This window comes from Patagioenas fasciata, chromosome 5 (assembly GCF_037038585.1).
Source record: "Patagioenas fasciata isolate bPatFas1 chromosome 5, bPatFas1.hap1, whole genome shotgun sequence".
In the NCBI taxonomy this organism is placed as follows: domain Eukaryota; kingdom Metazoa; phylum Chordata; class Aves; order Columbiformes; family Columbidae; genus Patagioenas; species Patagioenas fasciata.
The window spans coordinates 32,911,438-32,933,232 of record NC_092524.1 but is presented as its reverse complement, the minus strand read 5'-3'; the positions used below and the strand labels follow the sequence as shown (position 1 = coordinate 32,933,232).

General features: G+C 38.1%; 1 protein-coding gene across 13 annotated transcripts in view; it reads left to right on the top strand.

The window, feature by feature from the left end:
• The window catches only part of SIPA1L1 (signal induced proliferation associated 1 like 1), a 217,722-nt gene that overhangs the window by 178,509 nt on the left and 17,418 nt on the right, over positions 1-21,795 (top strand). For all 13 annotated transcript variants that reach the window (XM_065840101.2, XM_065840096.2, XM_071809272.1 and 10 more), the window contains 4 exons: positions 8,213-8,362; positions 13,378-13,502; positions 16,201-16,319; positions 18,796-19,235. In XM_065840101.2, coding sequence (XP_065696173.1) covers positions 8,213-8,362; positions 13,378-13,502; positions 16,201-16,319; positions 18,796-19,235 — 834 coding nt within the window. The remainder of the gene's footprint in view (positions 1-8,212; positions 8,363-13,377; positions 13,503-16,200; positions 16,320-18,795; positions 19,236-21,795) is intronic.

Genomic DNA, 21,795 nt, shown 5'->3' with positions numbered 1-21,795 from the left:
GTGTACCTGAAGACTGCTTTTAATCTAGGCTTTCATTAGTTAAAAGGTAACATGAACATGAGCAAAACATTAGCCAAAAAGAAATACCTTTCCTGGCATGATTAACCACAAAATGAAGTGTTACAGGATTGTTAGGCTATGTGGCCCTATGTTGGATGGTATTCCAAAAATGCTGTATTGTTAAGTTTTAAATGAGTTACAGTCAAAGTTTTAGATCCAAGTGTTCATAAACTTCTGCATTTCGAAGAAATGAATGGAAATTTTAGCTTGTTCATGGACTGGGCAGAATCGGCTGAAGCTCACAAGGCAGAAATAGCATCTAATGGGGTATTCAGCAAGAGAATTCTGACCAGAACAGGAAGCATATTTATCTGATTGTGAAGTTTTCAGACTTTTTAAGCTCGAAGAGGTTGTTTTAAGTTTGCATTTTTCCAGGGTGGCTTGGGGTTTGTTTGTTTTTTGGTTTGGTTTTTGTTTTGTGTTTTCTATGTGTGTGTGCTCAACAAACAAGAAAGCAATTATTGTTAAGGTAAATGTATTGAGCACATCCTGTCACAGTATTTGCATTCTGTCATGGAAAAAAATGTATTTTATAGTATTCTAATGAACTATCATTGTTTTTATTATCTACACAAATCTGCCACTGCCTCTGCGTTTACAAAAACATCTGTTGAGGGAAACAAGCTTATAGCTTCTGTTTTTTATTTTGGACAGTTCCTTTTAAAAAAGCTGTAGAGATTGTGCTTTATGTTACTGAAGGATATATAGAGCAGTGGAAATAAAATGCATATTATAGAAAACTTTAAGAGGTTTCTAATAATTTAAATTAAAGCATTTTTCACATCCTGAAGAACTTGGGATAAGAAGCAGAATGTTCAAAGATGGTACAGCCAAGACTAAGGAACTACTAAGGTGAAATTGAAACTGCTGTCTAGGACACCTTGTTAAGAATTTATAATAATTGGTAAGAACTCTTTTTTTTCCATTGGACAATTCTGCACTCAAACTGATTAGAGAGTGCCTCCCCGTTGTGGCTTTATGCAAGTTCAATAGATGTATAACTTAAAGCTCCCATCGGTGTGAGTTGCAAAAGAAAATTTGCAACACCGAAAGCAGTAATAATAATTTCACAGACAACTTGATGAGATTGTCTGTGAAAAAGGCTACAGAAGCCAGTGAGACACTGGACTTGGTCCAAATACACTGTTACAGAGCCAATATAAAAATTGCATGGCTTCAGTCCGTATCTGCCTGTTACAGCTGAAGATGGGCAGATCCTGAATTTGAAGGAGTAGAACTTGGGGTGTTGGGGTTTTTTTGCTCTCTCCAGTGCTGTAGACTCTCACTCTGTAACAATGGAAAGCACAGTAATACCTGCACAAAGTTAAAGGCAGTGGCAGAAGGTAAAATTCAGTTGGGCTGCTGTTTTGTGCAGACACTTCCATCTCTTCATGGTATTAACCAAAGAATTTTGTCTGGAGTCTCAAGTCTCCTTGTGCCGAGGAGCATGAGCCTTTGGCTGTACTGAGAAATGCAGTATTATTAACTGTGTTTTTCTTGTGCATAAAATTCTATATGGGCAGCATTGCATACCTAAACCATCCAAGATTTATCCAGTTGCTGGATGCTTCTAGAGGGGGTTATGGCCTGACAAATGTTTGCAAAGTGAAAATTACATTTTCATATACTCAGTGTTTGTTTTCAAAAAGTGAAACTTCGTTCATTTCCATTATTTTCAAGGTATATAGCTGGGGTTTTCCTCCTCTAGACATTTTTTTAAGTATTTTTTATGATTATTCAAAAAGGGTCCTATGGGATCTTTTCATCCTTAAAAGTGTATAATCAAAGTAGCTTTTAAGTTTGGCTGGGAGTTTTTTTCCGATGTCTGAAAAATGTCTCCTCTCTTATCTTTTTGGTCTGCTAAGCATGTTACTCTTGGCTGGATCAAGTTTAAACATAGCAGCAGCTCCATAAGGTTAACATATTTCCAGTTAAAGTGAAGAAAAATACATTTTTGTCCTTTTAAAGGAATACTGGGGGGAGGGCAAGAAACAAAACCAAAAAACACACACAAACAATAAGCTCACTCCAAACCTCATTTTTCTTTTCTCTGCATGATAAAAGAAATGCTTTTGGGGCAACTCAGATAATTCTGTCTGTACTGTGTAAAATCTCTAAAATCAACCCAGGTGAGATTTTCATAGCCCTCTCTTAATTACTGTCTAATTTAAATTTTGACAGCTAACTTTCATACTTCCCATAGCATAAAGATCCCTATGAGGATGTGCTGGAATCCGTGTGTTCTGGCACAGGTGGCAGCGGTGCTGCTGCGCTTTGCTCCCTGTGATCTGTTCTTTGCTCAGCTCTTGGTTGGAGAGATGGAGGACCAAGGGTAACCTGGTAGTTGTGGGTACTGAGATCTATAACCGGTGGTCCCTGTGATCCACAAAGTGCTCTCTAATTAACAGGATTACAGACATGACCCCTGTTGATATTTTATCTTTATTCCATTTAACTATGTTAAAAATAAATAAAAGCTGCATTACCAGTCCTGAGAACAGGAGGTTTTCGCTTTGCATACGTGAAATCATCTTGCCTCCTTATGGAGACTGCTGCTGTAGGTGGGAGCCTGGCAGGCCGTGATCCTGAGAAGACAGGCAAGTGCCCAGTCCTGTGACTGAAGAGCGGAGTGTCTTTATTGGATTGTTCTCATGTATCCAACTCACTGGCTTATACTAAAATTCTCCCTATTTCTCATAGTATTCCAGGTCCTTGAATGTATTCATGATTGATCTGCACATTTGTAGGCAGGAGACATAACCCAAAACTTTATAAATTTTAAAATAAATCTCTAATGTTACTGCAACATTAAGACTGAAAAATCAAATAATATAAATGCAATAAATTCCAAGTTATGGCTTCTTTCATGACATTAATTAGTCCAAATGGGACACTATATAGCCTATAACCCAGAATAAATATCAGTGTGTTACATTAAGGAAAACAACCATAAAGCATATATATGTGAAGTAAGCTAGAGCTAATGTATTATTGATATTTCCGCCCCCCCCCCCCCAATTTTCAGTTTTTATTTTGTACGCTTGGTTTCCAGACTTTATTAAGAAAGAAATGTACAGGGAAAGGACATAAGATAGTATTAGATGATTATGTCGTCTTAATTTGCTGAAAACTGGAACCAGTGTTAACTAAAACTTGATTCAACAAACATTTGAAAAGTGTGAAATCTAGTGAGCAAGGCACAGTGGGGGACTTGTGCGCTTCAGTGCTGTGCTGGATGAAAGCTCAAGGCTGCAACTAGAAAATTTCTGAGCACAGTCAAGGTTTTAAACCAAATGAAAAAGTGAATTATGGCACGACTGCAGCTAGGCACTGGCTGTAAAATTCCACAGTATGGAAGTACTAAAACAATATTCATTAAGATTGGTATTAGGTCTTACCAAGGACTTTCGAGCACAGTCTTGCCTTAAAACTTCATCATTCTTTGAACGATGCCTGTGTGTAGTCAGCAACAGTAAGTGTGCCAGCAGTAGTTTATAGGTTAATTCCTGCAGATAGATTCTAGTTCATACTGTTCCCGTATTATATAAATACCTTAATCTGCTGCTATTTAGCTTGGATCAGTGACGTTTTTCCTAACAGGAACAAGCAAGTGTCTGTGCTCATCTTGCCACCTGCCAAGTGAGTGATGTAGCACGTGAGTTGCCTACCTCACAGGGTTTGAAGATTTGTATTCTAAAGTTTCCGTAACATTCTTCAAATTAAAACATGTACTAACATGAGATTATGTATTATGCATTTCCTACCGGCATCGAGACCTAGAGCTGGATGTAGCAGAGGAAAATCAAAGGTTTGTTGGTACACCTGGCTGTATGGCCAAACTCTTGTATTCCAGAAACATCTGAGAAGTGCCATACTGTGTCTTGTCAAGAGTTGGTTTCTCTTGTTTGACAGTGGCCATCAGCAGGGACCAGGGAAAAGCATAAGGAATGCTTAGGGTGTAAAGGAAGACTCCTCACCAGCTCCCTGCTGGCTACTCTGTCAGGTCACCCAGAGCCAGATGCAGCTGTTCTGCTGTGTTCAACAGCTGTGGATGGGATCTTCTCATCCAGCTACCTGCTGATTGGTCTCTTGATAGTTCCAGGTCTCCTACTTATTTTTTTTGTCATGAGGCATAATGAATAATGATTTTGTTTGCTTGATCCCATATAATTCACGTTTGGACGGATTTGAGCAGATATGATAACATTCTCTATAATCTAGAGCTGTATGGCCTCTTCACTGGTTTTTCATGCAGAAGCCATCTGGTTGTCCTGTTGCCTTCCTCTATCTTTTCTTGTTATAATATGTGTTTTCTGAAATGCAATGATCAAATTGAAGAAAAATATTTCAGAAAGTATACAGCGTGTTGTGAGAAGGTACAATATGACAGCGTAATTGCATTTTCTGTTTCAATTGCTATCCCCTTCCCCAAAATTGCTGATGCTCTGTTTTTCCTTTTTGAATGGTTTGTTTCCTTCTTAACATGAGAGCATTGAATCAGTGTTTTCAGAGAACTGTTACATCTCACAGTGTTATCAGGGTTGCAAAAATCAAACACATGGAAAGTAAACATGCCAGAATTAAGATTTGCTGTGCGATTTTATTCAGAACTCTTGTGTAATCATATTTTCTGATACTTCCTTTGATTAAATTATGAGAAATTCTTTTAATAAAGGACATCTGCCTCCTTCAGTTCACACAGTGGATGCAGCTCATTAGAGAAGAGCTATTTAATATTTATTTTCCTCTTCATTACTCCATCCCTTATTTACTGGATGGTATTCAAATCCTACTGTAAAGATGCAATTATTAATTCCCCTCAAAGCTTTACAGTGGTGCCCATTACTATAGTTTCTGAATGCTTCATAGGTATTAATTAAACTTAATTTTCAAAACTCTTGCATGAGAAGAGATGTCATTGGCCCTCTTCAGATTAAGAACAAAGGCAGAGAGAGAAATTATGTTCTAATCATTTGCTGTGTCCTATTTTAGGCATCTTCTATTTGGAAGTGTGCCCAGCATTGTTAATTTTTTATATATTCAAATTACAGCTTCAGTTGACTTCAGCTACTTTAGTAAGTTTAAATCTCAGAAGTAAATCAGGCTTTGGAATCAAATAAGGCCTTTGAGAAACGTGCAATTAGTGACAATGAATGGAAAATTTTCTTTAACAAATGTGCCAGTGGCGGTATTGGAGTGCTGCAGCAAGAGCAAGAGAAGGATTCTGTTTGCCAAGTCAGCGCAGCGATGCCTTGGCTCCAAGGCCGCCCCTTCCCTTCTGCCGGCCCACACCACCTTCTCTGCTGAGCTGTGCAGCTCTTGCAGGAGAAGTTGTATCACAAAACCAAACTGCGTGGGGCAGAGGTCCTAAGGGAGGAGGCACCTGTGAGTGATCTTACAACTAAAGACTGCTTCAGGCCGCAGGCACAAAGTGTGCTAGACTGACATTTTTCTTATGATGTGTATATTAGATACCTGTGCATACTAAAGACATGGGGAAAATTATAACATGGAAATTAATTTATTAAGAGCAAGATGGATGCTTTTGATGTCTGTTTTGTCATGCTAAACAAAATAAATGTATGTCCATTCTACTCTCTGCCTTCACAAAAGATTATTTTCTTCCCATACTTGGCAATACTCAACCAGTCCTTTCAGGATGAGTGAGATCTGTTAGAATTAAATCATGCATGGTATAATCCCAGTTCAATTGACTGCAGTGTAATTGTATCTGTTTAATGCAATGGACACTTGGCCTATTTTTAAATTCAATTATGGCAGTCATGCACTTAAACATTTTGGAAATTCTTTTTAAAGCTGTCTTTTGAAATAGATAATAACTTGTTTTAGTTTGGATTTTAATTATAAATAAAAGACAAGCACCAAATATCTTAACTATAGGGACATACTGCTAACACAATACTCCTTTCTTCTTGGGAAGTGCCTTTCATCAACAGATTTCAAAGCAGCTCAAAAAGTCAATTTGAACCAATTTACTCTAAAGTTCTCTTGTCTTATTTATATGTTTCACATAAACTTAATGTATTTTGCTATTAATGGCTTTTTGGTGCTATTGTGAACTGTACCAACAAAATGTATTGCTGCTTTAAATACTAGGATGTCCTAACTGTCTGGTTGTTCATTGTTGTTCTTCAGACCACATTTATAATACAATTTTGTTTGCCCTTGAGGTCTGTCTTCTTTGTAAATCAGTTATAACTCTATGACATAGTTCTGAAATCTTGACGTTCTTTCTGGACAGTGTTGTCACTTTTTGGTAAGGCACAGGAATTAAAGAAGAGGCATAGCTGGATCTGAAGTGAAAATGTAAGCATTTCCCAACAGGAAATTGTTTTACAGAAAGTATTTGAGAAGCAATTGGTTTCTGTGCCATAAATTGTAATTTAGTGTTGGGGAAAAAAGGTCATACTTTGTGTATTGCTCTGCAAGCATAACTGAATTTAACTGTGTGTGCATATACAGATGGGTGAATACTATTGAAAGCACATCTTTTTGTTGGTAGACCTATTTTTTTTTTTCTTCATAAGAGTTCTGCTGGGAAAATGAACTGCTTTGCTCATGGCTTCTCAAGTTTCCAACTCTTGAGCTGTCTTCATTGCAACCAAATATTTCAGAATTGTTGCTTGATAAATAAGTTAAATTCAGTTTGGTAGACTGAAAAGGGAATTACTGGATTTGGTGTGGTGCTTGTGACACTCGGGTGTTTGACCGTTCGTTTCTTGTCTGGGTAAATGAGTTACTATTTGTGATATGTGCTTTATGAAATTCCAGATGATCAAGATGTTTGATCCAGTCCTACTGTTCCTTCCTTTTAAGATTTTGTTAGTGCACTGCTTTTTAGCAAAGTACTGAGGGAAGACAAAGCACATTTGAGATAGATAGGTTGGTTTATTTATTTATTTATTTATACGCACACTCTCTTTAGATATATAGACATACATAAGTAACATTAGTCACGTAATGCTTTTTTCATTTTCAAAAGAGTTTTTGAGCCTCACAAGTTCTTACAGTATTGTGGTGAGAGCTGATTAAAATCTGCCATTTCTTTACAGATACAGATTAAGTGGCTAGGCTACAATCTTGTAAATCCCCAGACCCAAATTATGTACTGAGGCAACCATCTGTATTTTTCATTGAAGTCAATATGCATTTTTTAAAATGTAAAATTGCTATTTAACTTGTGTAAGTTATCATATTTTTCCTAGTTAAAATGAGTAAAGGTTTGTGTTCACAGGAGGATTTTGATGTTCCTGGATGGTCTAATTCAAATTCCAGTTAAATCACCGCAAAAGTTCTGAATAGCTTCAGTCATCACCGAGTAGAACAAAAAGCTAGCTACCAGCAGCAATTCAGTTGGGGTTTGGGAAACAAAATGCACAAAGCAGAAAATGATCTGAAAAAGCATTCAACTACAGAACAGGATATACACGTTGAGCAGTACAAGCCTGCTGCTTCTAACCATTCTGCCCAAGTGCATGTGTTGCATTTCTAGCACATTTATTTGCTGCATGGTTATTCTAAGAGAAGGCAGCTTAATATGACTCAGGTCTGTATTTTCAAACAGAGCTCTGATATGTTGAGTTAGTTTTATATTAGAATATTAAGTTTCTAGGAGGGGATTTTAAAGTCTGTCTTTTAAAAAATGCATTTTTTAGCCCTTGTGATATAATGTGGACAGGTTTGGTGACACAGAGATAAGCTTGATGCTCTTGGAAAATTTTGCATAGACAACTTACTACAGTTAAATTCCAGGCAAGAGTTTGTTTTGAGAATTACAAATATTTTGTTCCGTTTGGTATTTGGGTGAGGAATGACGTTATTGCTTGTAAGCAATCTGTAAAAGCAAATCAGGACTTCAGAAGCTGGGTTGTGTTCTTAGTGTGCTGGCATTTTCCTCCCACGCTTGCCTCTGCATTTACCCCCTGCATCCAGCTTTGTACAGTTGGCTTTCCACGGTTTCCAATAGATTAAACAGGGGAAAATGTCTGATCCTTCAACTGACTTCATTTCTGTCTCCATGGTGCCATGTTCTTTGCTGATGTGATGATTTGCGTGATGTTGTCCATCATGCTTTGCACTATGATATTGCTGTTCGATACTGCTGATTGACTGGTTTGCTTGCTCTGAACAGGTTGTCTCCAGGTTCTGATGTCTACGTCACAGTTTCATCCATTGCCTTAGCAAGATCGCAGCAGTGCCGTAATTCTCCAAGCAACTTATCATCCTCGAGTGAGACTGGCTCTGGTGGGGGCACATACAGACAAAAATCTATGCCAGAAGGGTAGGCACCAGACTTTTTTCGTATTCTTTTCAGGCAGGGATTTTTTTCTCTGTTCCATTTGTTGTAACGTATGTATGTTGAACTAAAGGAGTGCTTAGAAAGCCTCCTGTCAGCTGTTGTTTACACGCGTTAAAAACATGTTTATTCTCAAATATCATTGTCATGCTTCTTGAAGAAGGTTAAAAAAAAAAAACCCTGCTTCCACCTCTTCCCTTTGCTACTTAACCTCTCTCTGATCCTAGTCTACAACTGCTCAGGTTATGATACAAAGGAACCTTTATGTATTAAAAATCTTCATTAAAGCCTACTGGTTTCATGTTGCAAATTGCTTTGTTTCGCAGACTGAGATTCTAAAATTAAAAAAGTAAAAGGCTTGGGACTTCAGCATTCTGTGCTAGTAGTTGAAGCAAAGTAGTGCTGAGTGCAACTAAGACTTCAGATGTGTAGGCACAAAAGTGCTAATTAATCCAAAGCTAGCATCTCTTTCACATATTCACAGTCATCCTGTTTTAAGGCGCACTCTTCCAGCTTTCCAGAAATCTTCAAACTCTCTGAAGTGATCCAATGTCAACGTAAGGAGCAACTTGCACAGGAAGAAATTAAATCTATGTCATTCTCAGAGAGCACTGAAGGGAGCAATAAATCAAGCATCTCCAAGTAGGGGAAAAAATAATTGGCAACAGGAAAGCTGTTGGCCATGTTCCGAATTATTTCCTATAAAGAAGATAAGGGGCAAAACTGCTGATAGTTCACACTGCAAAACGTCCCTCTGAAGTCTTCTTGAGTACATAGCAGGTCATTGTGTGTGATTCATTCTGGGTTGGGTCTTTTATCAAGTGGAAGGTATCTTTCTCTGTTTTAAAAAATATATTATTAGTAAGATTAAATACCATTGTCAGGAACTGCTTAGTAAAAGGCACCATCTTTTGCCTGTTCAGATGCCTGAAGGGGTGCACTGCTCATGTCAGTCCAGAGAACACTGTTGTGAGCATGTGTTTTTGAACAAGTCTTGCTTCTTGCTCCAGAGCGCTGAAGATTTGTCCTTGCAGCTCAGTTTGTGGCTTTCCGAGGATGCTGTCTCTTCTCTGCTGCAAACCTACATGAAGGCTTTGATTCATGAGACTAACAGGCCTGTTGAGGTGTTATTTGAGTTCATGCTGAAGTCCTACTGACACAAGGAGATGTGCTCTAAACCCATTAAACTTTGCAGTAAGGAAACTAAATAGAAGTGTGTCCAGAGCTCTGCAGCTGGAAGAAGAACTTAAACTCTTTATACACTGCAGACTTCCTGGCACATCCATGCCAGCAGCACTTACATGTTGCCTTGAATTCTGAAGAGCAGCTTGTGCTCCCAATATCTTGTCTGCTCTTTTCCAATTACATCATTTGCTCTACAAAAAAAGGTCTTGCTGCCATATGTCCTTAGACTATCACAACCATTACTGCTTGGGTTAGGAAGGGATTTTCAGGTGTGGTGGGGTTTTTGTTTTGAATTGGCCTCAGAGCACATCAGCACCCATCCCAACTGCTTACCATCTTTTAAGTTAATTATACACGTATGTTTACTACAGCATTCTGTAAGCATTTTGCAAGTTTAGTGAAGAGATGTATCCTAGAAACCTTGCATATAGAGTCTTTTTGGTTTTGAGGTTTTAATTAAGTGCAGGGAAACACTGTTTAAATGGAATAATTAAAGAAGTAATTAATACATTAACTTTGCATATTCTTTATTGGATGCTTTTTTAAAAAAAGTAAAGTTATTTACTAAGCTTCAGTTACTATTATTTTCTGTTCTTATAGGAAGAACATTTTGCCTCCCATACTGTTCTTGTACACATTAATCATATTTACTCAGCACTTTCTATACATTTTCTACCAGCTAAATGGAAAGCACAAAAAAATGTAATTATGGAGGAAACTTTCTCTTGCCTCAGTAAACAAAGTAATGTCTGTCACACTGCTAAAAATCTTTGCAGTTTCATGTGTGTCTTCTGGTCTCTCAGATGAATCTCAACAGATTTAGGGCCGCTCTATAGTGATGTTCAATGTACCAGGTAGAACTGGTCAGCAACTAACCTGTATATGTTGTTAAAATAGGGAAAACCTGTACATGTTATTAAAACAGGGAGAGACATTGTAACCTTTGATTGCTCAGGTGTTAGAAGGATGGGCAGGAGTAGGTACGTAGACAAGGAGGCACCGTGTCCTGAAGGTCACCTTCCCAAGCTGGGGCTCCTGTGTGCTCCAGGTGTGCCAGTCACTGGGATTTCCCAGTGCAGGAAATCTCTCCTGCATAATTTATGTTTACATTTCGTTCTTATTGCACGATATGACAGATTTGGAAAGTCTGTGAAACAACTGGCAGCATGGGTGTGAGTCCGGTCTCTGTCAGACATCAGTAAAAGCAGTAACTGCTGCCTCTTCTAGATTATTGGTCTGTATCCCGAGTTGGGTATAGGCAAAAACTTCACTACTTTCAAAAATATCCAGATTGGTCTTGATGTATGTATGAGTGTTTTGTATACTTATCCTGCATTTACCTGAAGGTACATATATGTAATAAATGACTGTAGAATGCAAAAATGAAATTCAAAAATACCGAAATAGTTACTTTTTTCTTATGACACGTACATATAAATGTATATTTAAACAATCTCACTTTTTTTTCCCCTTTGAGTTAATTCCTCCATACTCTAATGGGCTATATATTTAAGCAGCATTTAAGCTGCATTTATTGTTCTTGTTTTTAAATAGCCCAGTTTGTGTAAAAACATCAAAGGCTTTTCTTGCTGCTCCATTAGTAAAGCAATCATTTTCATGAAGTAAAATTAGAAGCATTGTGGGTTTGTATATTTCTAATCTTGGAAAAAAGATCCTATATCGCAAAATGTGCCAAATGCAAAATTGACTGCTTTTATACATATGAACATTAAGGGATTTAGGTAAGAGGACAATGTATAGAAAGTAAAATATTGATGCAGTGCAGCTTCATCACACTGAGGTTTCTTGGGATTTGGGCTTTTTCCTTTAGATACCAACTTCTAATTATTTTATCGTGAAAATATGTTCTTCCTAAAGTCTTAAAAATTTGAAAATGACCTCAGATCAGTATATGGAGAGCCAATCAGCTTTTGAAATGTTGCATTCATTAAAGAATCAACCACCTTTGAAATGTTGTGTTTAGACTTTTTATACATCTCTTGAATTAGTCTTGAATGCATTATGTTTAATTTAAGTATTTGATTAAGTGAAATGCTAGCTAGTCTCTGTGAATAGAAAAGGAAGATCATCACTCACCTAGTGCAGTTTCAGTTTAAATTCTTTGTAATCAGAAGGCAGATATATCCAGGTTTTCTTCACTTTTTTCCAAGTCATCAAGCCATGTGTTGCCTGTACCAGGGAGCAGTGAACAAAAGGGAAGTAGGATCATGTTTGGGTAAAATTTAGAAGGCCCAAATTTCAAAATGTGACATTTTGGAGCTGTACTGCATGTGCAGGAGTGTTTGTCTCTTTGTCTTTAGGGGTGGGAGTGCGATTTCGTTGTTCTGAGTCATATGATGTTGCTTTGGTGGGTTCATTTGAGTTAGCAAGTAAATGAACTTTCAAATGGAATAGCCACATGGATCTTGTTCCAACATTTTGACAGATACCTATTTTACGTTGGAGGTCATGTGGGGCTGTCTGTAGCTAGTAGAGTGAGTAGAAAGCAGTTTAGTTATTTTATTTTCTATTATTTTGTTAGATACACAGAGCTAGAAGAGCTCCTTGTTATACAGAGAATATATCAGCTTGTAATTCTTTTGGGTGTTACTCTGTGTGTGTAGAGTTTGGGATTTTTTTTCCTTTGGGGTATGTATGATTATAAAAAAAAAAAAGACGTCTCAGAAGTGCATTATTCTTCATAAATTCTTAATGATTGATCTGCTAATTCTAAACCCAGCTAAAATTCTTATAGACTTCTAAGTGATCTATATGTAATAGAAAATTATAGATTTAATTCTTACGGGCTTTTAGGCATATAAGGCATGTAGACTTCAGTGTGGCACGCTGTGACACAGTGTGTCTGCTTTGTCATTAGACTGACCTCCTTGAATTTACTGTATCATTATTGAGCTTTCTGAAATCCATCTGATTAATCCAGCAGGATTTACAAAGTACATGGAACACTGTTTTCCTTCTGTTCTGTATGTTTTCTTCTACAGCAATAGGTACACGTCTCACTGCTTTCCTACAGCTGTATTTAGTTTACACTGGTGCACTCAAATTATTTTTTGATGAAATAACTTGATTTACAGAATTCATAAATCCCGGGTTTGGGAATCTGTAACCAATACAGTCAACTTCATAAAAGTTTAACTAAAATATTTAGCAGTGTATTATTGTCCCTAGTGAATCTGTGCTGTTTGCAAATATGTCTGTGTAACCTAGGTGTGACCTTACTAGTCTTTTGCTTAGAACTCAGAAAACTGGCTGAGATCCATGGGATTGTCCCAACAAACTTTCTGATGCTTCCTTTGACTAGTTCAAGGTTGTCTTTTCCCAGTTAAAAGGACTCATCCTTGATATCTTTTCCCAGTAAACACACCTCATTTCCCTGTGTGACTTTTATCCAAACTTCAAAGTTTTACTCACTGTGGTCAATTTTCTGTAGCCATGTAATGGTCTGATCATGTTTCCATGTAAATGTCTGTGTAAATGAAAATTAATAATTTTATTTCTGGATGCTTTTGTCTTTTTTTTTGATTGTATGCACTGTAACTAGATGTTATTGATCAAAGATGTTTGATAAATTGTCGTGTGCTGTAATCTTATGCAGTAAAGGTGCTAAATGGGTCCTGAGAGCTGCACCAAAAGTGAAGTGGAAAAGCATTATAAGCCCCTCAAGCAGTTGTGCTATGCATTGGTCTGCCCTGTTGTTTGACACTAACTTCTTTAAAGTGCACTTTTCCCCTTACGCAAGATTTATGTTTATTTACAATAATTATCTGCTTTGTGTTTTTGGGGTGTTACAACAGGTTTGGAATTAGCCGTAGATCCCCAGCTTCCATTGACAGGCAGAACACGCAATCAGATTTGGGTGGTAGCGGCAAATCCACACCCAGCTGGCAAAGAAGTGAGGATAGTATCGCTGACCAGATGGGTAGGTAATTAATTCTTTACAATGAGCAAGGGGTGCTAACCACAAGGTGACTTTGGCAATACTTCTCTGTGCAGAGAGGGAACTGTCTTAAGCACTGTGTTTTCAGTGTCTTTGAAAGTTAACCTTGTTCATCAGGATGAATAATTAGGTCTGGAGCTTCTGCAATCTGTTTCCTTGAGGCCTATGAGTATCACCTGAGGGAAGAACTGATTTCAGTTCTTCATTTGATTGTGGGACTAAATCTACCTTAATGCTCTTACCCTGAAACACTCTGTCCTTTTAGAAGCAGTTGGGTAGACACGCTTATTAATTTGCCTTGCTGTTGAGGACTTGTTTGACCTCACCTACTCTCCTGAGTGGCTTGGCTTAGTTTAATTTTTGCTTAGTTTGTCTAAAGTGCTTGTGATGTTCCCTTTCAAATGGTGCTATATAAATGCAAATGGATTGTTTGATTGTTGAAGCTATAAGATACTATGCACAAAATAGAAAAAATGCAATTAAAGTTTAAATAGTTAAGTGAATCTGTAGCTCGGTAATCGCCTTCCACCAGTGTATACATTTTCGTTGCACTTGGCAATTAAGCTGTCAGCTGAGGGAACATATTAACTACATAAACCAGCTGGGTACTGAGAATTTGCATTGTTAAACTTTCATTTGAAGTTTTTGCACATCGACTTTTTGCAACAGCTATGGCTTGACTTCAGCGGATACCAATGAGACTGACAACAAAGGAAATTGATTTATAGTGATGGCCATGGTCAAGATTGCTAGATTCTTTTTTTGTGACTTCGTTACCGTAGATTAAACAATTTCATACTTTTTTTTGTTGAACATATAGATCATAATTTTACTGCATCACAGCTTTTGTTCTATATAAATGGACTAGTGTTGAACACAGGATAAGGTTCAGTGAGATCAGCAGGCAAATGTCAACCTCAAGTTCTGCAGATGTACTTTGTTCACACACCTTCACAACCTCAGTGAGCTGTGCCTGGGTACTGAAGCCATCTGTCAGTCCCTCCCTCACAGCTACCCCCACACTTCTCGCTAGAAAGCTGTGATTATACTGATGCAGTTCTCATTCTGACAGAACAATTTTTAATCACATATGTTTCGGTACTGTGTGATGGTGACAACACGTGTAAAACTGATCTTTTGCTCGGCGTTACTTTTGCAGACCCAACAGTTGGGTGTTGGTTCTGGCACTGACTGGAACTGCCAGTTAAGTTCTGTTATACAATGTCAGGTGTCACCATATTAGTGAAATAAATAAAGAAGGCCAAGAAGAACAGGAAAAATTGTGTGGCAGAAGAAATAGCTCTGGCATTTGGTGAAGGCTGAGATATACATAGTCACACATAATCCCGGTGTTTTATCTCTTGCATATTGTCCTGCATTCATGGAGTTGCAGCTGGAAGCTGCATCTCTGGCTGGAAACCTTATTGCCAGTCTGGTGAATCTAGGTCAAAGGTTGGTTCTATGACAAAGACATTTCCACTTGGGATAATCTGTCTCAAGATAAATGAGGCATTAGGTGCAGGGAGTCCGCACACTCACTCCTTCCTGTCCCATTCTTAGCTACAGAAGACCTTTGTTCTTTGTGCACCAACATGGCTCGCTACCACTCGCCAGGGGGAATCAAGTTGGTTTAATTTCTTAAATTATTTTTTTAATATTTTTTAAAGAGCTTTTTATATTTTTTTAAAGTAGTGCTGCAGATCAAGATGAACAAACTGTAGCTAATTACCATGGGTATATTTATGTACTTGTTCATAAGCACATACCCTACTTAAAAAAGCAGCATTTTTAGAAGTGCAGAGTTTTGCATAACCACAGGAAAGAAGATACATGTAAAAGTCACAAGTCAGAGATTTTTTAAATCTTGGGATCTGAGAAGGCAATTACCTACCTGACGGGCTATGTCTGAACACCCTCTAAACCAACATAGTTATCTCCTGGGAAAAAGTAAGTTTAATTGGCAAAGAGCACTGCTAGGAGTGTCCATGTAAGACACGTGATTTGAATTCCATCTACTTTTATCAGGCTTAGTTTAATAAGTATTCCTTTTCTACATCTATGCAGTTTCCACTCTCACAGCCATCAGTTTTTAAGGGAATATTGTGATTCAACATTATTTTTCTCTCTTCAATTAGAAGATGTTTACTTAACTCACCTTAATTTTGACAAGAGATATGTGTAGTAGTTGTACTGTAAAAAAAACATTTAAGTGATCTCTGTAGACTTTTGCTATTGTCCTGCCTTGTGTAGGATACAATTTAAGGAAATGTGGATATTTAGGGTTTTTTTAATCTCTTGTCTACAGGCAATGTGCATACAGACATAAAAGGTCAATGCACTGTGAATGTGAATATTGTGCTGTTTATTGCTCTGATGTAGCACAGTTGGACATTAGGGGCATGATACCATTCAGGCGGTTCTAACAACAGCCAGGATGGTGGCTGCTGGCTCTTCATCAAGTCTTACTGATTTACACTGGGCAGGAATGGGCCCTTACTTACTCACCTGAGTTTTGTCACAGCCTGTATTTTTGTATTTGGAATTAATTTCATATTAGGTATCCAAAGTTTTGGGATAATGGTAATACTGGAAAAATTGCAGTGGAAAATGAGATTACACATTTTCTTAGTTTGTTGCAGTGCATGTGCTCTTCAGTACATCATTGTGTGCTGTGTTGCAGAACCAACCTGCCATGTCCCAGCAGTATCGAAAGTCCTGCCGTCCTTCAGAGAAAGCCCCAGTGGAAGACTGATGAGACAGGATCCTGTGGTTCACTTGTCTCCAAATAAGCAGGGTCATGTAAGTCGTCTGAAAGGAGTTATTTAATGTTTTGGTTTTGCTTTATAAGCTCTTGATACCAAAAGTGTTGTTCAAAGTTATATTTAGAGTGTCAGTTAAAAAAAGAAAAAACAAATCCTCAAGCCCTGTTCCCTACTAGAACATGGAAGCAGCAGTAGAGCAGACCCATTGTTTCCTGAATGCTACAGAAGCTAAGCACAGCCTAGGGAAATATTTATTCGTTAATAAAGTTTTGTTGCCAGTTGAACAGCAACTTGTTGCCTGTTATCTTGTGATAAGTAAGGTATTTGTTGAAGTTTAGAAAGGTATTCCTAGGCCTCATGTGTGAGACTTAAAGTTTACTAACATTTTTATAATGCAACACTCAGCTGCTTCTTTGAAACAAAATAGTGATCCTGCTCTTGGTTTTTGTAATTTCTCCATTTTCCTCATCTAGTGTAACTATTACTTTCCTTAACCTGCTTTGCACACTGTTGGAAGACATTGTCTGAAAGATCTGCTGGAATCCTACTGGCAGGGAAAGAAAAAAAAACACAAAACAAACCACACTGTCTTATTTCATTTATGTTTAAGGTCTAAATGGTAAATTCTACCTTTCTGGTCTCCACAGAGATAGATATTCACACCTCTTTGGAGACTGTCACTTCCTGATTGACATACAGAGGAAATAAAATCTGTACTGTTCATAAATTTAATATGTCTTGAAAATTATTAAAGTCACTAGGAAAAAAAAAAGTTAAATGTTAAATTATGCAATAAGCTTTATGATTTTTTTTTTAATTTATTTGTACAATCAGCGAAAATATGGAGCTGTGTTGCCTGATTACATGGAAAGTATTAGTTGCATTTATTTAGGTGTGAGGAAGTTTTTAATTGGCTTTGATATTTGTTCCTGCTTACTGGCATTCTTCTTTCAATACAATTGGCACTGTTGCTTTTAGGTTATTAATTCACAGCAACACATATTTATTATATAAAAAAAATCCACACACCTGTCTTCATATTCTTAGGAGCACAAACTAGTTTTTATATTTAGATTGACCTGTTTTCCATTAGATGTGTTTAACCATATGATGATGTAATACATAACTCAATAGCTTGTGTGGAAAGTACAGCACTGGAATTACTAATGCTTGTGTTCTTCTCATTTAGTCATTGTTAGAGTAAATCTTTATTATGTGGACAGATGGATGGGGGGGGCTGATGCAGTTCCTAATGAAGAGCAGTAATTTTAATTAGAGATAACTAGGAGTCCAGATCAACTTAATATTCCTCCTGTTTTGCTGTCAGTTGTTGCTTTAGTATAATAAGAAATGTGGATGATGAGATTACTTGCTCTTGGTATACACCTATCTCTATTTTCCCTCTTTTCCAGTGAAAACAGAAACAATATCTGATTTTTTATATTTGGCTGGGATCGCCGCCCATGCATGTTTGTTAAAATTCCAGTAGACAAATAGGAAGGGTGGTTCTAAGTCTCCTCTCCATCGTTTTCCGTTATTCCTAGCCCATATGTTCACCAAACAAGCCAATGGCCTACTGAAAAACTCCTTCAGTTCTGATTAAATAGATGATCAGAACTTAGGTAAATTCTGTAGATGGAAACTAAAATTAAGGAAGTCAGATGGATATAAATACCTCAAAGGTAGGTGAGCTACTAAGCAGTGATGAGCATATGGCAAGAAATTCTTCATGGAAGGGGATATTCCACCAATGCCCACTATGGAATTGAGGACATTGAGTTTCTTCGTAGCAGTTGACCGTAACCACAGACAAAACACACAAACCAGCCAGACACTGGCATGCCCTGATGGGACAGTTTAAAAGCACTGCATTAAAGCTTACTTTCTTGCAATTCTGCCTTTTGAAAAACAACTTCAGATTAGTTAAATTAGCATTTCAGTGGTCATTTGCAAAGGACACTCCTGTTGAGGAGCAAATATACTCTACTACAAAGGGGCAGGAAGAGTAGTGGTTATTTTACCCTGCTTTAACCTCTTGATAGGCAATTGGATTATTAAAATAATGTGCACTTTCTGGGGGTGGGTTATGCTTCATGTTCTAAAACACTGGAGTCTTAAAATTAGAAAATTTTTAGTTCTAGTAGTGTTAAACCAAGTCAAAGTCTATGCAACTCAGCCTGTTTCACTGGTTTAGGCTGAGCAGAGCTGTGCTTGAAAGGAAACGGTGTGAAGTATTTTGGGGCAAAATACAAACAGCTCTGACTTCCCCTGAATAGTTAAGACAAGGCGTCCAAATCCATATGAGAGCTTTTTATGTGCACCTAGAACAGAGCACATGCATTGTGTTGGAATTAAATTTTTAGAGTTTGTTTTTCTCCTCAATTTATGTATCCAGCACCTCAAGGTAGAAAAGCTCCTATTGTGCAGCGGTGACTTTTGTAACCGTTTATTTCCTCCTCTTCTTTACTACCATAATTCTGAAATAAACTTAGAAGTGTGGGTTTTTTCTATAGTCGGACAGCCACTACTCCAGCCATTCCAGCAGCAATACGCTCTCCAGCAACGCCTCCAGTGCTCACAGTGATGAAAAATGGTATGACAGTGGAGAGCGCACCGAATCGGAGCTGAACAGCTACAACTACCTTCAGGGGACTTCAGCGGATAGTGGCATCGACACCACTTCCTACGGACCCAGCCATGGCAGCACCGCCTCCCTGGGAGCAGCAACATCTCCCCGCACAGGGCTAACAAAGGAGAAAGTGGCACCGCTGTGGCACAGCTCCAGCGAAGTGGTCTCCATTGCAGACAGGACATTGGAAAAAGAAAGCCACATGGACCGAAAGGCCGAGTCTTCACTGAGCCTGGATATTCACAGCAAGAGTCAGCCACCCTCCAATCCTCTAACGAGAGAGAACAGTGCTTACAGTCTTAGTGATGCCATCTCACACACAAGGTAATTTTCACCTCTCATGAGAATGACCCCTCCACTCTCATTTTCCCATTCTCACTCTCTAACCTGTCAAAAGTGAGAAGTGGATGTTGGAGAGAGAGGTTTCTACTTATGTTAACCAGTGTTGTTAAAGATCTCACTGTGCAGAATGCTTGAAAATTAAGACCACCTTTAGTCTTCACGTCTACTACTGCTTATAACAATAAAGAATGTCTTTGAGAGCATATTCCATACTGCTGCTACTAGACGTAAGGCAGACGTGTATGATGCGTTTAAAAGGAATATTTTGCAACAACTGCATTTCACATGTGGATCAGAAAAGGAGATCAGTCTATTTTATTAGAGAACAGTTTAATATAGAGGTCTTTTTTTAGTCTTGCAAGTACACGTTTTGGATGTTTTGCATTTTTTTTTCAGCAGGTTCTTTGTTTAGAAATCTACTTGCAGTCAGTATGATGAATACTGAGAGCAAGTTGCTTGGGAGTGCAAGTGTAGATTTAATCTCATTCTGCTGCAAGCTTCTGGGTATGACACATTACAGTCACCTTCCCTCTCTCCCTCAGTTTTGCTACTTGTAAAATTGGCAATATCAAGTACATGTATGATGTACTTGAACACCTCAGGTAGAAGATACCCACTTGACAAGTGCTGCTAGAGGGAGAAAATACTTTAGACCATTTTCCTAACCTATTTCCTGGGAAGTATTCTGTGTGATTTTTTGAAAAATACTCATACTGTGTCATACTAGCAACCAAAAATCCCGCAGCTCTTTCAAGGAAGTTGTGTGTTCATCATAATTTGTTGGCCTTGCAGAGCCAGACTTGCATTTTTATTCATAAGATGCCTTTGAGTGTGCAGCTAAAATATCTACAGATGGGAAGTCTGAAGCAATTTTTGCTAATTGTTCTGAGCAAGGCTACATTTATGCAAGGCTTGATGTGGATCAGACACTTAACAACTCCACATACAGTAGCTGCAAGTAGGGGTTGTCATAGAGACTGTAATGCAGTGAACGGTCTCCGTGTACTTTGTCATGGTAATTTCGACTAAGTAGTCTATTAATGGTGGTCCTGTTCTGGTTTTCTGGATCTCATGATTGGCCATTTTTGGCAATAAAGCTCATATTCAGTTGGTATAAATCCCACCCAGGTCTTTGAGGCTTTCTGGTAGCTATGCATTCATGAAGGACTTGAGCAAGTCTGTAGCAAACACTATGTAGAGGGATTTGCTTCAGTTTTGGACAATATTAGCATGTGTTGTCAGGCATTGGAACAGGCTGCCCAGGGAAGTGGTTGAGTCACCATCCCTGGAGGTGTTCAAAAGATGTGCGGCTGAAGTTCTTAGGGACTAGACTTAGGTTATGTTTGGACTCAGTCTTGAGGGTCTTTTCCAGCCTAAATGATTCCATGATTCTGCGTGCCCCTTTCTTGAAAGTAAAACTGTATATGGTGGTTATTTGCAGTTTTATCACTTTCATTTTAAGGCAAACATGCTTTAATGTTAATTAGGATTTCCCATGTAACCTGTGGTACTTTTCTGAATGTAACTAGCAGTAGCATTAAATGTGAGATTCTTATACAAAATATTAATTGTAATAAAGATGTCAGCATTTCCATTTGGAAGGATTTCTTCAGAAGTGATTCCAAGAAGCTTGGAAAACTCACATGTTGGAAGGTTTATTGTAAAGGTGAGCCTAAAGAGAATGGCATCTTTGCACATCTGGGGTTCAGGTTTCTTCTTCTCTGAGCACCAAATAGGATTAGTTCAGTAGAAAAGCCAAGGAAATTTAATAGAAAGACACATATCTTCACAGGGCAGGCATACCCTGACAGCTCTCAGCTTCATCTCCCTTGGGTTTACTTGGTAAACTGATTGCAAACTTAAGTCTAGGACGTTGTCTCGTTATTTATTATAGGATAGCATTGTGTCTTCAAACACAGTATTTTCTCTGGTTGATCTGGATTAATTTACGTGATGTTTCTCTGATGATACTGAAATTATTCTCTGCATGTTTTTGCGGGACTGTTACTGAAATCGTCAACATAAAGGTTCCTTGGGCTTTATGCTAAAGAAAACAGTTTGACTTTTTTCTTTTTTTTTTTCCCAGTTTCATTTGAAAATCAGGTGTTAAAAATGGAGCTCTTTGCAAAGAGGAGTAGTAGCAGTTTGTAGAACACATGGGACGCGGTACCTGAGAAATATCGCAATCCTTGCACTCACATAGTTTATTTTGGTGGAATAAAAGCAGACTGACTTTTGTTCATTCTCTATTTCTCGCTTTTAAAGACTAGAACATGTGTTTCGTGCCTCACAATAAAGCAAAGGCACAGTCTGGGCTAAAAAGCTTTCATTTTGTTTCTTGTGGCGTACTCACTTGGTGGCCACCTACTGGACAGCAGAACCTGAGGAAAGCCTTGGTCCAGCTCTTTGCTCCCAGTGTTCCCATAGCTCTTTCTCTGGCAGCACAGCAGCTTGGAGCTGGAGGCTTCTTCAGCTGGCACTTCCAAAATGTAACCACAGCTGCCTGCTCCACGGAGGTGAAGGAGGGGAGACTGAATGATGA